The sequence below is a fragment of the Phoxinus phoxinus genome, assembly GCF_949152265.1.
Source record: "Phoxinus phoxinus genome assembly, chromosome: 11".
Classification (NCBI taxonomy): Eukaryota; Metazoa; Chordata; class Actinopteri; order Cypriniformes; family Leuciscidae; genus Phoxinus; species Phoxinus phoxinus.
In genome coordinates, this window is record NC_136886.1 from 4,698,958 (window position 1) to 4,711,579 (window position 12,622).

The 12,622-nt window shown below is 37.1% G+C and overlaps 3 protein-coding genes across 11 annotated transcripts in view; 1 reads left to right on the forward strand and 2 right to left on the reverse strand.

Moving 5' to 3' along the window:
• Nucleotides 1-1,208: 1,208 nt before the first annotated feature.
• tmem74b (transmembrane protein 74B) lies at nucleotides 1,209-5,883 on the reverse strand. The gene is made up of 2 exons (XM_079628982.1): nucleotides 5,645-5,883; nucleotides 1,209-2,564 (listed from the first exon to the last, which is right to left on the reverse strand). Exon 2 carries the CDS (start codon nucleotides 2,513-2,515, stop codon nucleotides 1,826-1,828), a length of 690 nt encoding a protein of 229 aa, XP_079485108.1. The 5' UTR covers nucleotides 2,516-2,564; nucleotides 5,645-5,883; the 3' UTR covers nucleotides 1,209-1,825.
• Nucleotides 5,884-6,512: 629 nt separating this feature from the next.
• blcap (bladder cancer associated protein) lies at nucleotides 6,513-8,549 on the forward strand. Its single transcript, XM_079628095.1, has 2 exons — nucleotides 6,513-6,644; nucleotides 7,700-8,549. The coding sequence occupies exon 2, from the start codon at nucleotides 7,819-7,821 to the stop codon at nucleotides 8,080-8,082; it is 264 nt and encodes an 87-aa protein (XP_079484221.1). The 5' UTR covers nucleotides 6,513-6,644; nucleotides 7,700-7,818; the 3' UTR covers nucleotides 8,083-8,549.
• An 886-nt stretch (nucleotides 8,550-9,435) lies between these two features.
• Nucleotides 9,436-12,622, reverse strand: part of ripor3 (RIPOR family member 3) — a 35,333-nt gene continuing 32,146 nt past the window's right edge. For all 9 annotated transcript variants that reach the window (XM_079628101.1, XM_079628100.1, XM_079628104.1 and 6 more), the window contains one exon: nucleotides 9,436-9,783. In XM_079628101.1, the coding sequence (XP_079484227.1) occupies nucleotides 9,686-9,783 (98 nt within the window). In that variant the 3' untranslated portion in view covers nucleotides 9,436-9,685. The remainder of the gene's footprint in view (nucleotides 9,784-12,622) is intronic.

Below are 12,622 nucleotides of genomic sequence, written 5' to 3' on the forward strand. Positions count from 1 at the left end.
GCAACATGAACCAAACTCTTCTCAGCAACAGTGTTTGAGGGCGGGGCAAAGTAGATGTTGTTCGTGGGGAGCCAATGAAGACTATAGGCGGGCATTATGCAAATTTATGCAAAACCTACGTAGGTTTGTACAGTAAGTGAAACTGGAATTACTGACGACTCGTTTCAGGAAATTCAGAATTAATATTTTTTTTAGGAGACTAACTCTTTGATCTTTAAAACTTTGCAGAACTTTTACATTCACAAACAGCTGAATTACACACTGCATAAAAGATACAATCTGAAAAAGCATAATAGGGGCACTTTAAAGCATACAGTAACCTATATCTGTTGTGTCATTGAGAAGACAACAACGCTGGCATATACATATATATATTTCTCTACTGGAATCTATGCATATTGCACCATTACAGTAAAACTTCACATTTTTAGTTAATTGTTAGCACAAATCTACTAAAGTACCATAATGATAGATATTGTAAAATAGATATCTTGTTTAAAACATTAAGCATTCATATGTCTCTTCCCTTGGTTTGCGGTACATTGTCCTCTACTCCAAGAACGTGGGTTGATGACAACGAGCAAGTGTGTGACACATATACAAAACACTGAACAGTAGACAAATACAAACAAGCCAATGTTTGTGTTCACGGTGAACATTTGTAACGTCTTAAGGCATATTGCATCCTTGGATAATAATAGCTTGTATATATTCCACTCATAGTGTCTTTAGTGATGTTATAGATTATACAGACATTTATTTCAAGTTTTGTAAAGTAGCAGATGGCGGTTTGTTCTGCAGCATGTTACGTTATTATGAAGCTTCACCATTGTGCTTTCATTCACTTGTCTTTTGAGTCTTTAGCATCGCTTTTGCACCATCACATTATGTGTTTTGCGTGTTTGCCTACAGCTTAAAAATGATTAAAATGACGCCAGTGCTCGCAGGGCAGCATGAACAAGTTAGCGTATATGAAAACATGTCACATTTTACCCCAGAATTAAATGGAAAAAATAAGAATAGATATTTTGGCACAAAGAAAATGAAGCCTGTTTTAAGACCATCAAGATGTTGGCATTGTGACTTTTTTTTTTTTTACTTTTTTTTTTTACATTGTTAATGAATAAGTTTGTAGAAAAATGAGAATGTCCATGAGAGGTTTCTTTGATTTCAAACTTTGTTTTGTAGAAAATATGATTTTTTTTTTTAAGATTAGAGTGTGAAAATCTGCCATTTACTTTTTTTTTTTTTTGCATACTGAATCATGAATGTTATTTGTTTTCTATATTTATTCATATTATATAGCCTTGTGCATTTATCGTCATTGTCATGTCCACTTATGATACGGGACTTGGTTCTTATTTTATAAATTATAAAATAATTTATAAAATAAATGTGGGCAGTCATGGATTGCAGTTTACTGGGCTTATATATTGGGTAAATGCATCTTTTTCCTTGTATATAGTGTAAATATAAAATAATATAATAAAAATGTTATGTTGATTGTAATAATTGTTTTTATGTTGATCAATTCAATTAAGCAATTATTATATTTTCATAATATTATTATTATTTGCTTATGTTTAGTGAGGAAATTTGCTTTTTTTTTTATTTATTTTTTAACCAAGTTGCTTTTTGAGATCTGGCAACACAGCAGACAAAATCGACGAATGCTGAGTGTCATGGCTACAGCAATGAGACGTTTAATTTACTGATAATTGAAGCCAAAAACGTAAACTTACCTAAACATGTTATTTATGCTGCCTTGCAAGCACTATTTCCTTTTGGGAATGCAGATGTGTTTTATCAATGTGATTCACTTGTGCTACGTGTTTAGTGTTTCCGAAGGAACCTGATTACCGTTCGCGGCGTCGGCGGTGACGTTCGGTTCACATTCCACGAGCGTCTCCCTTCCATCACCTTCAGCTAGCTGCCTCATCCTCATATTAATGGATCCATAAGATTTCATGGGTCTTCTAGCAAAAGTCCTCCGCCGATACAGTTCCCCTTTGCATATAGACACCATTAATAAAACAGATAAGAGCATTCCTCCCAGAGTGAGCAAACCAAGTCCCGCAATAATGCATTTGTCGAGGTGAGAACCGAGCTGTGCATAATACATCTCTAGTTTCTCCATCTGGCGCGCTGTCACTTGGTCCGGGTTGACTTTAGCCTCTCTTGGGATTGTATATGCGATTACCACTAATATGATTCCGCTTACAAGGAAAACAAGCGCGAAAATGAACCCGTAGTCCACCGATTGGTCGTTGTATTCAAGCTCAGGTTCGTCTTCAGTGCGCGGTGACGGCACTTCTCTCTGAATAGGCAGCGGATTTGACTGATAGTCAATTCCAGATGTTCTGGAGGTAACGCGGATCCTCGTTGCCGGGTCCTCATCCTCAAACGATGCGTTTTCGATGCCGGTGGCCGGCCGTGGTCCTGAGGAGGCCTGAGGAGGTTCTCGCCTGCTCCCATCCCCCAGTTCACGGAGCTCCACAGCGTTCAGGGACTCCATCGACACTGAGCGCTTGCACTCATGTTCAGTCAAATGCCTCTTGTTTCACCTTCAAAAGAAAATATCGCCTATATTATGCATTGAACAACGAAAGCATAAAATAGACATCTTTGAAATGTTTAAAAACACCAACTCATTCAAATGAGGCCATGTTTACACCTGGGACAAGTAGACGAAGGGAGACATTCCGGTTTACACCTGGAGTTTTAATTCGTCTCCTTTGTCCACATTTTAAACCACTTCTGTCCTGATTTCTTCAAGGGGAGAATATATGAGCAGGTAAATGTAGGGGCCTTTTTTTCAGATCTAATGGACAAAATAAGCTTGAGTAGTTTACATATGAACGCGACCAGAGAAGACGGAGAAACAAGCGGAGAGCGGCAGCTTTACTTTCTGCTCTGACTGCCACAAGACCAGCCGAACGTTGAGTGTGTGTTAGAAATCAGGAATGGTGAGAGAACATTGTGCTTGGTACGTTTGTCATCTTTAAAACAAATTCAGGTCTTCTTCAGCCAACAAAGTTTGAATCCCATCTACCTAGTGTACTTCCATAATGTTTTAGGTCAGTAGGCGGAGAGTAGGCGTCTTTTGTGGCTATTCGAACATGAGTGTTTACACTACGAAAGCAATCTGGTTGAATGCGTTTTGTGGTCAAATGTCAAAATGTTTTAGCCCCAGTTTACACCTGTATTCAGCGTCATCCACATGTGATTTGAACAAAACTCATCTTAGGCCTGAGAGTCCATTCTAAAGGACATCAGGTTCCTATAATCCACATAGTGAATCTATTACACAGTGCCGTTTTTGACAAAATCATATAAAAAAATTAAACATGGCAGCCTGTGACATATCTCAAAACTTTCTTTATCACTGTAAACAAAATAACTGTATACTGTAAATCTGCTGAATGTGGTTTCAGTAATCACCACACAAACTGTTCCCAAAATTCAGATTACCTTCAGACCATGTCTGGCAAAAGTAATCAAACTGATAATACTGGTATTCAAAACCGATTGCCTGGCTGTGTATCAACAAGAGAAGTATAAGTATAGAAGCATTGTTTTCATGGCTTAAGGATTGAAATTCAACTTGTCTTTCACTTTGGAAACATGTCAAAGTTGGGATGTGTGGCAGAGTAATCAAATAAAACTTGAGCTTGTTACCAAAATGTTACAGGTTAGATTCGGCAGAGGCCAATCCATGAGCCTCAATTGTCTGGTTGCATTCTTCAAAATATCTTCCTTTGAGTTCAATAGAAGAAATACACCAGTTAATGTGTTTACAGTTAAAAGATTGAAATGTCACATTAGCAACATAACTCTGCTCTGATATTAATCTAGTGGTTTAATGTATTAAATAATAACACTGAATTGAATAACATTCAATCACTGCAAGCTATTTTAAACAATTGCCACAATATTATGTTTTTTTTGTGGGTAAATGGATGGGATAATTTAAGATTAGACAGGTTATATTCATATAAAAAACGACTGAATATCCAAAATTAATATATCATAAATTATTTCTGTAGATAAGCAGAGAAAAAAGAGATGTAATTTTATATAGTGGGCCTAACCAGCTAACACAGAACTGTACACAGATATAACGTTAAATGTTATTAGCTCAAATTCTTCCAATAATGTTAATGGAACGTTAATTCAAATGATGTGGTATTTAATAATGTTCTCAAAACATTATTTATACATTGTTTACGGAAGTTTAGATCTTCATCTAACATTTTTATATGTTACTAATTTCAGAATGTTCAAAGAACATCCCAAAAGAACATTCCAATTATCCCACACAATGTAAAATGATAAAATGGAATGTTTCCTGTAATATAAAATGGAATGTTTCCTTAACGTTCGCATAAGCAAGAAATAACTTTTTTAAACGGACGTTCTGAACAGAGAACATTCAGAAATAATGTTAGCCTACGTATTCACGGTGTGATTTCCACACCCACCTCCCCCAAAGCAAAATATGGAGGGTGGGGTGTGAAGTTATAATTTTTTTTTCATACAAGTATATAGGATTATAAAAGACAGATTACAAGAGAGCGAGAGCACGCTATATATCGTCGAGTTTGCATGGGAGGTAGGTAACCATAGCAACCACTGCTGCGATACGTTTAACAGGCAAAGGTAATTAAGTATCACTTTATCATACAATCAATCACCACACCTAAAATCTTAGATTTAGGCTACTTTTAGGTGGACGCTAATAGTCTAACAATTTGCTGTGAAAATTACCTTTACATTTACCATTAATCAACTGTCAGATGTTTATTTATTTATTTATTTATTTTTTATTATCATTTTTGAAAATGCGAAATTAAATAGACCGTTCCCCATTAAAGCCACAGTCTATTTCGCGGTCTATAAATTTGCACATACACAAGAAAAACTACATAAAGACAGCCGGTAATGTAGGCTACATGTCAATTTTAACTATTACATGTTAAAAATTACAATTTAGAGAAATAACCCCGACATTCAACGTAATCTCTCAACCCATAGCCTAGTGTTTCCCAAACCTCTCCCGAAGGACCCCCAACACTGCACACTGGGCTACACTCATTTCTTACATTTTTGTAATGCCATGTCATAAACTAAATTATATTGAACTGTAATAATTTACAACAGTCTGTTTGTTTCTTTGTTCCTTATGGTTTTGCATATGGATTCTCTGGCCTGTTTTACCTGAAAGAAGCAAGCAGTGATGACCAGGAGGACTTGGGCTTGTTTTTGCGACATATTTGTAACGAATAATACCATAACACACAACACAAATAGCGGTCTGGACAATGTGCCATCCAATTCTGCTCCAGATGATTTACCACAGACTGGCCCATTTTACATGACTTCACCCTGAATACGCGTAAAATCTCATTCCTTGAGAGCGAGCGATAATATCTAGGCGACGCGTCGACTATTATTTACCCGTGTAAACGCTCACATTACGCGTTCTGTGCGTTTATAGCTTCAGATATGACCTTGTAACACCTCAAGAGTTTTATGTTTCTCTTTGAATATTTAAAAACCAGGGTTTAATAAAAGACAATGTAGCGTGCGATCAACACCTCCTAATATATTTGTATGATTGGTAAGAAAGAGAAGGCGCACTCACCTCCAGGCGCGATCGCTCCGCGGATATCATAGTAACGGTGGGATGCTGACAGGAAGATCTCGAGGGGAGATTTAGCCATGCGCGATACAAACACGCTCATTTTCAGGCAGCATTAAACACAAATGAAAAAACGTCAGATTATTCATCATTATGAACGACACAATCCACAGCTGTCGATGCACATTTTGCGTGGTTCTGAAAAGTGCACCTTTAGTATGCACTAGATCAGCTTCAATGGTGTCTGTTAAGATGCCCACATCAAGGATGTGGTATAGGTTATGTTTAATTATTAAAAATGCCAATATTAGAATTGATTTTACATGCTGTTAGGGCTTCTGACAGACTTTTTGCCCTGCATATTAGCCTATCAATTATATTTTATTTATAGTCAGTAATATGTTTTATATTCACACACACACACACACACACACACACACACACACACACACACACACACACACACACACACACACACACACACACACACACACACACACACACACACACACTGCGTTTAAAATTAGTTCCCAGTCTGAATGGGGATGCACAAATGGATGCTTAAGCACTAAAAACCAGGTGTCGGACCAATGGCATCAGTTTGTAGACATATAGGTCAGCAAAACACATTACAATAGTTTTCTTTATTATACAAATATTTTTTCTTTCAACCTTACATCAATGATAAACACCCTATATCAAATTTAGAAAACGGGCCTGATACAAAAAAACATGGTATTTTTGGACACAACACTTTGGTAAAAGGGCATGCGTATATGCAATAAACACACTGAGAGAGAAATGCGAAAATAATTATATAAAAATGTATCTTTGGTGGTCATTTAGATCTTAGAGAAAAACAGTGAATGCATTTTCATCAGGCATCTGTGGGACACAGGCCGTCGGTCGGGTCCTTAGAGCTCCACAAATCTACGCAATCACCTAAAGAGCTCAATGGCGACGGCTTATATGCACGATCGGGATTGAATTTAAAGAATGGCAGGTCTGAACATGATCATTTCAGTCTTTTTTAGTTTTAAAACTTGTCTATTTGAGACTGCCTCAATTATATATGTTTACATTTGTGGTCGGAAAGTTTATTTTCGTGTAACACCTAGCCACATGCTAGATATCCGGTTAGCAATCAAGCTAACATCACAATGTTTTTATTGTTCATATGTGTGTTTTTTTGGTGACATAATTTAAAAACACAAACTGACTTTTTGGATATGTTCATAATGAACTATAATGCCACACTACGTGCCAGATATATAGCTTTTTGTTGTTTATTGTCGATCGTGGAAACGGTGTGGGAAGTCAAAATGGGGAAATTTAGCTCACATTTAAAATGTCTGGGGTGTGCAAAGAAGAACAATTTTCAAAAGACAAAGTAAAAGATTGGAAATGTACATAATTAATTACAATACCTCACTAATGACAACATTTGTATATATTTTTTGTTTTGTTTAGTCGATCCTTCGTGTAAACAGTGTAAGGAATGCAAGTCTAAATTGGGACAATTTTTTTTGCCTTTTTGTCATACTCCTAAACATTTAAATAAAAATAAAAACTTGAACTGAACAATTGGATATGTCCATAATTAATTGTCACACTAGTTGCCAAATTTCTATCACTTTTGTAGATTGTCAATCCTTCATGTAAACAGTGTAATATCAGTCAGGGGAAAATAGGAATATATATATATATATATATATGGTTGATTTGCTCTTTTTTAAAAATATGTTGCACACCCCTAAATCTTTTAAATGTATGTTAAGCTACTAAAATAGCTCAACTGTTCCAGTATGAGATTGTCTATTAAATCTTCCTCTTCTGAAACGGTTGATGAAATTAAGCGTTTAAGTTGCGCTAGTCAAATACGACTAAAGGTGCTGTCATGTTTATGTAGATAGAAGTTAGACTCAAGGCCAGGACCTAAAAATAGCCTTCAGCTGCACATTTTCTTAAAATACACACGGATGCTTTGACCTCGGTTCCTTATAAGGTGGCGTGAGTCGAGTATCAAATTGTTTTCTCTTTCTCTCTCCTTTTCCAAAGGCCTCGCCTGGTATTTGGATACTGTCTCTAATCCCTTGCAGATACACAGGGGATTTGTGATTGTGTAGCGTCACGTCGGATATCTGAGCTCAAACTAGGCGGCCCCACACGCAGAGATCATGTACTGCCTCCAGTGGTTACTCCCGGTCCTCCTGATCCCCAAACCGTTAAATCCAGCCCTGTGGTTCAACCACTCCATGTTCATGGGCTTCTACCTGCTCAGCTTCCTGTTGGAGAGGAAGCCGTGTACCATTTGTGCCTTAGTCTTCCTGGCGGCGCTGTTCCTCATCTGCTACAGCTGCTGGGGAAACTGCTTTCTGTACCACTGCCACGATTCTCCACTGCCGGACTCCGCACACGACCCCAACATTGTGGGCACCTAGACTCGGTTTTCACCCCCAGACCCTGGGCCGTCTCAACCCGGACTGATAGTAGAAGAGCCACGGGGAATGCTGGGAAGTTTCAGTTCGCTCTACCCATGTTGAAAACCGCTCTCCGCTGTAACCCGTAACAAGGCGCCCTCGCTCCCTGACTTGAGTCTCCCCCCCCCCCCGCGGCGAAGGGCGTCTGAAGCTTGCATGGGTTCCATTCTCGTTGTGTTCGGTGCACTTTTTCATTTCTGAATGCTGAATTTTTCCAAAAGGGGTAGATGATAATGTGTGTGCGTGTGTATACGTTGGTATATTGCGATTTTGGGTGTCAATAATCAGTATGAGTCCAAGTGTTAAGCGGATAAACGGCGGATGAATTTTGTTGTGTACGTTGAGCTGAAGGCGTGCTTATACACTGCTGAGTCAGCTCAAATGCTGTCACCACTTTTAATTCAATAAAGTTTCTAATGATCAAAGTCCTGCTGCTGTGTGTGTGTGCAGATGAAAAATTGTCATCTTTTTGACATTGTGATGCTACAAACGACTTCAGAACAGCTGTGTGGATCAATCATGAAATAAGTTTTTCCCATCCAAGACAAACATGCCTTTCTCTGGGGGAATTGAGCAAACACAACCCATAGTGCAGGGGGAGTCTCAAAGCAGTTACTAGACAGTCAATACAGTTTTTAAAAATTAAATAAATAAAAAAAATCTATAAAATTTAAATGTATAGTTTGTTTATTATTTGTTATATTCTGAAATATTCTGTTGTCGCCTTGAAAATTGGCATTAAAAAATAAAGTCATGAAAGGTTCAGGTCGATTACCATGAAAGTATGGTAACAAAGTCTGCATTTCTTTGAATTTTTTTATATATATATATTTTATATATATATATTTTTTTATTTTTTTTGGCTGATGTGAAGAATTAGCTCCATTTGTGACATTGTGCTTTTTTGTAAAAAAATTGTGACATCCTGGTATGATGAAAAACCTAGACATGGAATGGATTGCTTTGGAATGTAGAAGAAAAATTGGTAAGATATATTACATTAACTATAACTAACTTTACTTGATTAAAAACAAAATAAAAAACTATTCATTTTAATTCATGTTAGCTCAGGTCTATTAAAATCACATAACTTTTTATTTTAATAATGTATTAGTAAATGTTTAAATTAATATGAATTAAGATCCATGAATGCTTTAGAAGTATGTTAACAATGGAAAAGTGTTACAGACAATTTTATGTAAACTAATTCAAACTGTTGATGTTTGGAGGTGTGAGCATATTAATCATTTGATTTTGGGTTGCTTATTATGAGGAAGTTATAGTGGTTTTACACAGTAATTGATCAAGTCAGAGTTCTCTTATGTACATTTATTATCAATATATTTCATGTTTACTCATTTTGATACATATGAAATATAGAAGACAGTTTATTTATAAATATTTCACTTAGAATTAAAAAATTAAAATTACAAAAAAGAAAATAATAAAATGCATATTAAATACTTGGCAATATGTGTACACACACAGATAGAACGTATTCAATCAAAACCTCGCAGTCTCTCAGCACCATCCAATCAGGTAACAGATTGAGTTTGTGATCGTCCTATAAGATTGTGATTTCTGTTTCCAGGTTCTTGTAAGCCTCGTCCTGTAGCTCATAGATCTGATCCATGCGCTGGAATGCCATGTGACCTTTCTTACCTAAGAAAGAACAAGGGCTCAGTCTGGGAAACAACATAAAACAACGGTGACGGCACCTCTGCACTTTACAAGAAGTGTTATATGTAGTATGGGGATAAATTACATGTAATTTAAAAGAAGATAAGCACTTGTGTGAACATATGATTCCCTGTGAATGAAAAGAAACTTAGTAGGAAAATAAGTAATTTTTCCCCCTCAAGTTAAAATAGACACTATTTTATCATTTCTACTGAGAAATAAGCATCGTAGTCATTAAATATTTGCATCGTTATTTGTAAACAGACTTGAATTTGTTCTAGATAATGAGACGTGACATTTTTAGGAAGATGGTCTCAAAACTAAGGAGGTGCCTTCATGCAACAGTGTGTATTAAAGGGACAGTTCACCCAACAATTCTGTCATCATTTACTCACCCTCAAGTTGTTCCAAACCTGTACGAGTTTCTTGTCAAAACACAAAAGAAGATATTTCTAATAATGTAGGTAACCTAACCAGACAGTTGTCGAGAGCCACTGACTTCAAAAGTAGAAAGAAAAATACTATGGACGTCAATAGCTATCATCAACTGTCTGGCTACCAACATTCTTCAAAATATCTTCTTTTGTGTTCAGCAGAAGAAAAAATCTCATACAGGTATGGAAAACCGTGAGGGAGTTAGTTAATTCTGAGTCATTAGCTATGTTTCCATCCATCTATTTTTATGCAAAGTTTGTGTTATTGCATAAAAAAACTGGATGGAAACGCTAAAATAAAAAAAAATCCACATAAAAGCGTATGAGCTCAATTAAGGCAGATCATTTTTTTTATCCGGTAAGAAGACATTGATTTGACATAAACTACAATGGAAACACATTTACTGAATAAATCTCCCTTGATGCGAAACAAAAAACTCACATGACTGCCTCAACAGCGGATGTGATTGGATAACATGGCGTTTTCAGTTATGCTGATGATACTCAGCACTATATTTCTTTGCTCCCTGACAAAACTTACCAATTCATAAAATTAAAGGAATGCATAGTTGATATAACAAAATGGATGACTAGTAATTTCCTACTACTAAATTCTGAAAAAAATATAGATTCGAATTATTGGACCAAAAACCTCCGCATGTAATAACCTGAATACTGTCTAACAGTTGATGGATGTTCTGTCAAGTCTTCGTCGTCAGTTAGGAACCTCGGTGTGCTCTTTGATACCAATCTCATTTCCAACATCAGTAAAACAGAAGTTTTCCATCTCAAAAATATATCTAAATTACGACACATGCTCTCAATGACGAACACAGAGTTAGTTTATGCGTTCATGACCTCAAGGCTAGATTATTGTAATGCTCTGGCTGGTTGCCCTGCTCCAGCTGGTCCAAAACGCATTAGCTCGAGTTCTTACCAGAAACAGGAAGTATGACCATATTAGCCCCGTTCTGTCAACACTGCATTGGCTCCCTATTAAACATCGTATACATTTAAAAATCTTGCTAATTACTTACAAAGCACTAAATGGTTTAGCTCCTCAGTACTTAAGCGACCTCTTAACACATTATAGTCCTTCACGTCTATTGCGATCTCAAAATTCTGGCCAGTTGATTTCCTATTTAGCACCCAAACTTTGGAATAGTCTTCCTAGTCTCGTTCAGGAAGCAGACACACTAGATCGAGACCGAAAACACATCTCTTTAACCTGGCATACACATAACACATTATCACATTTCTATAATTCACATCCGTTAAATGATTGTTAGGGAACCGGGAACACTTCCTAGAACACCCGATGCACTTGTTACATCATAAGAAGAATGGCATCTACACTAATATTAGTCTGTCAGTCTCATCGTTTCCCCGAGGTTACCGTAGTCGGCCGGATCTGGTCCATTTCCAGACCAGATGGGGGACCTGCACCTAGACACGACCACAACACATCCCTGAATCCCAGAGATTCTGTCAACTAGACAATCCCCTGTGCAGGCCTCATCGACACGACGGCCAATCGGCACAGATCCTCAGCAAAGACCACAAGAACCAGACAGGTCCTCCGCACAGACTCTATGGCCAGTTTCGACTCCATTCTGGCGAGATGAATCCGATCTTTAAGCAAAAGGAACTAGATTAATATTTGAATGCTAAGATGAATTCTGACTTGTGATGCTGCCTGAATCATAATCACACCGTGTTTGTTCGTTGGCCAGAGGAGAACTAGACTGAGCCTGGTTTCTCCCAAGGTTTTTTCTCCATTCTGTCACCTGATGAAGTTTGGGTTCCTTGCCACGGGCTTGCTTAGTTGGGGACATTTAATATTCAACAATATTATAACAATTATTGATCTGACTGTACTGACGCAGTTGAATGAGAACTGAACTGAGCTGGATGACATTGTTTTTTTGCAGAACTGCTTTATAGATGAAATAAGCTGATTTAATAATTGATGATCTTTACAACGGAACTGAATCAACACTGAACTGACTTCAGCTGAACAACAGCAGAAATGCATTATTTCCCTGTTAACACTGTAAAGCTGCTTTGAAACAATCTATAATCTAAATAAAGGTGACTAGACTTGACTAACCAGCGGGCCAATTATATCGCACAGCATCTCACATATTGGTTTGATCATTTGAAATGCCTGAGCCTGCCATCAATATGATTTGGTATAATAACTTCCCAGAACCGTCTCACATGATTGCACACACAGACATCAGGCATCTGAACATGACAGTGTTTATTGCTGTCGTCTGTGTGCTCCAAGGTGCAAGTCATTTATAATTTGTGAAAAAGAGCCACAGTGGCTTCTCCAATTGCAGCAACTTCCATTTTTATTACAGAAAATAGTTTCTGCCAATTTC

Excerpts from the sequence above, each read along its gene's own strand:
- tmem74b (XM_079628982.1), bottom strand. The coding sequence starts at position 2,515 with ATGGAGTCCCTGAACGCTGTGGAGCTCCGTGAACTGGGGGATGGGAGC.
- blcap (XM_079628095.1), top strand. The coding sequence starts at position 7,819 with ATGTACTGCCTCCAGTGGTTACTCCCGGTCCTCCTGATCCCCAAACCG.